This window comes from Gregarina niphandrodes, assembly GCF_000223845.1.
Source record: "Gregarina niphandrodes unplaced genomic scaffold scaffold00026, whole genome shotgun sequence".
Classification (NCBI taxonomy): domain Eukaryota; phylum Apicomplexa; class Conoidasida; order Eugregarinorida; family Gregarinidae; genus Gregarina; species Gregarina niphandrodes.
The window spans coordinates 7,390-9,503 of record NW_011645795.1 but is presented as its reverse complement, the minus strand read 5'-3'; the positions used below and the strand labels follow the sequence as shown (position 1 = coordinate 9,503).

At 54.0% G+C, this 2,114-nt stretch overlaps 1 protein-coding gene across 1 annotated transcript; it reads right to left on the bottom strand.

Annotated features, from left to right (window-relative positions):
* Positions 1-945: 945 nt before the first annotated feature.
* On the bottom strand, positions 946-1,710 carry GNI_112910 (hypothetical protein; the record flags this gene model as incomplete). The annotated part of the gene is made up of 1 exon (XM_011133248.1): positions 946-1,710. One exon carries the CDS (start codon positions 1,708-1,710, stop codon positions 946-948), a length of 765 nt encoding a protein of 254 aa, XP_011131550.1.
* Positions 1,711-2,114: the final 404 nt, after the last annotated feature.

The following is a 2,114-nucleotide window of genomic DNA, read 5'->3' as shown; positions in this document are numbered from 1 at the left end:
GCGTCCTCAATTCGTACTACCGGGCCACGAATTATCCCGGTGCCCCCTACGGTATCTCCAGTTGCTGACCGGCCACACAGTCTCCGCAGTGAGGCCTTTGGTCATCTCATACACCTTTTTGCAAACCGGCCGCAGGTAGACTTGAGCCAGGAGTGGTAAGTATGACACCACCTGTTTCAGAACGTAGCCGTTCGGGTCAGTAATCGACGCGTCTGGTTCCTGGATTTTGACGGTCGGCAAGACCTCCACGTCCAAAGGGGTCGCACACAACACGATGAATCGAACACCTCGAGGAACCGTCAGTTGCTCGCTCAGTTGAGCAGAACAGACTGGGATGCGGTAAGACCAAAGACCTAAAGACAGTTGGTGTCTTAGTTGCAGGAGCTAACCAGTGGACGTACGTGCTTGTTCCGAGTGAATGCTGACGTCATAGGGAACCCTTAGCCACTCTGCCACGACATCCTCAGGTCCAGAAGAAAGCTTTTCCGACCCTGTAAGCCGGATCGACCTGATTGTTGGGTCAAGAAACTGGACTACCATTTCTCTCGACCCAAACGTGGAACATCGCAAGCGAGCTACACGGTCCGCCATCCCACATGCGCTGTCGTCCGACATCCTTCCTACCATTCCAGATGCAACGCAACAAAAGGTAATAAACAGCTGATTTACTGCACCCAGCAAGTGGGTTACTCAACCCGACATGGGAGCAACACGGAGGTGCAGGCAACACCCACCCAACTACCCGCACGCGATTATGTCCGTTGCGTGTTCACAAAATCCAGTTGCGTGCACAGCTGTGTCGGTTCAGCCAGCCCAACGAAAAGACAAAATGAATGACACAACACTTAACGCACCTTCATAGGTCCCACCCAAGCATACGCCTGGCCCTCCAATCTGATAGCTGGTTGGGGGCTGGCTGATAGAATTTGGTAGAACCTCTTAAACTTATATGCAGAACCTCTCATCATCGAACGTGTTTTTGTTGACGGACTCCGGTACCATCAAAGCTGTAAAGGGCCGCCTCATGCTAGTTATTGGGGAATGCTGGGCTGTGAACCCTGCACAGTGGCCCTCAACTTCATAGGTTAAGTGTGTCGCTCGCATCAGCTGATCTGTACCTTCTAAGATAACTTGGATCGGTTTCAAGGATGTGTCTATCTGAGTGCGGTGCAGCAGCTTGTTTCGGCCGCCGCGGCCTCGGCGGACGCAAGCAATGTGTACCAGCCCAAGATCGCCACAGGCTTCAATCTGGATGCGTAGTCCGTCTTTGACGAGGTACAGAGACAAGGGAACCGCGTCCACGATTGTTCTAGAGGTAAAGAAGCCCTTACGAACAGTAACGACTAGAACTGGATTCGGGAAGTCCTTCACCAAAGGGTAATCCGGATACAGGCTGACCTGCGGGTTCGGACATGCCTGCCGGCTCCCCTCGCGGTTGTCTTGGCGGCGGTTCTCCTCCTCAGGGTTCTCCTCCTCCGGGTTCCCGTCCTCGAAGTGGAATGTGTGCACGATCGGTACATAGTGGCTATACGTTGGATGGTGCAGGATAAAGTGGCTCGGCTTCTCCCCGTCTTCCAGCCAGGTCTCACGAATGCTGAAAGATTCACCGCCCTGACCTCCCACGAAAACTTCTTCGCACTTTCGCTGATCGAAAATTGCAACGACCTGGTGTGACGACCACTCCAACTGGAACTGGGCCACTGTACCCATTTCTGCGTAGAGCCGTCCCCAGTCTCGTCTCATATATGTCAATCCAGTGAACAGAGTGCTGACCAGCCTGGCCCCCGCCGGGATGGAGCACGAAGAATACCCCTCTCTGGCTGTGAAGACCACGTGAACCCACTGGTCTGTTAGTTCCTCTACCCGTCTCCAGATCCGCATTTTCCGGAACGACCCCGTCTTTACCGTAGGGTTCACCAGTTCCTCCCATGACGCATCCCACGACCCATCATCATGTGGTGGATCAGTTTGTTTCGGCGGATCGATCGTTGTCGGGTCGTTTGCTACGGGGTCGTTTGCTACGGGGTCGTTCGCTATGAGGTCCTCTTCCGGTGCTGAGGCTGAAGCATCGTCGTCTGAAAGTTGTGGCCGATCAAGTCCGTAGAAGCAGTAAC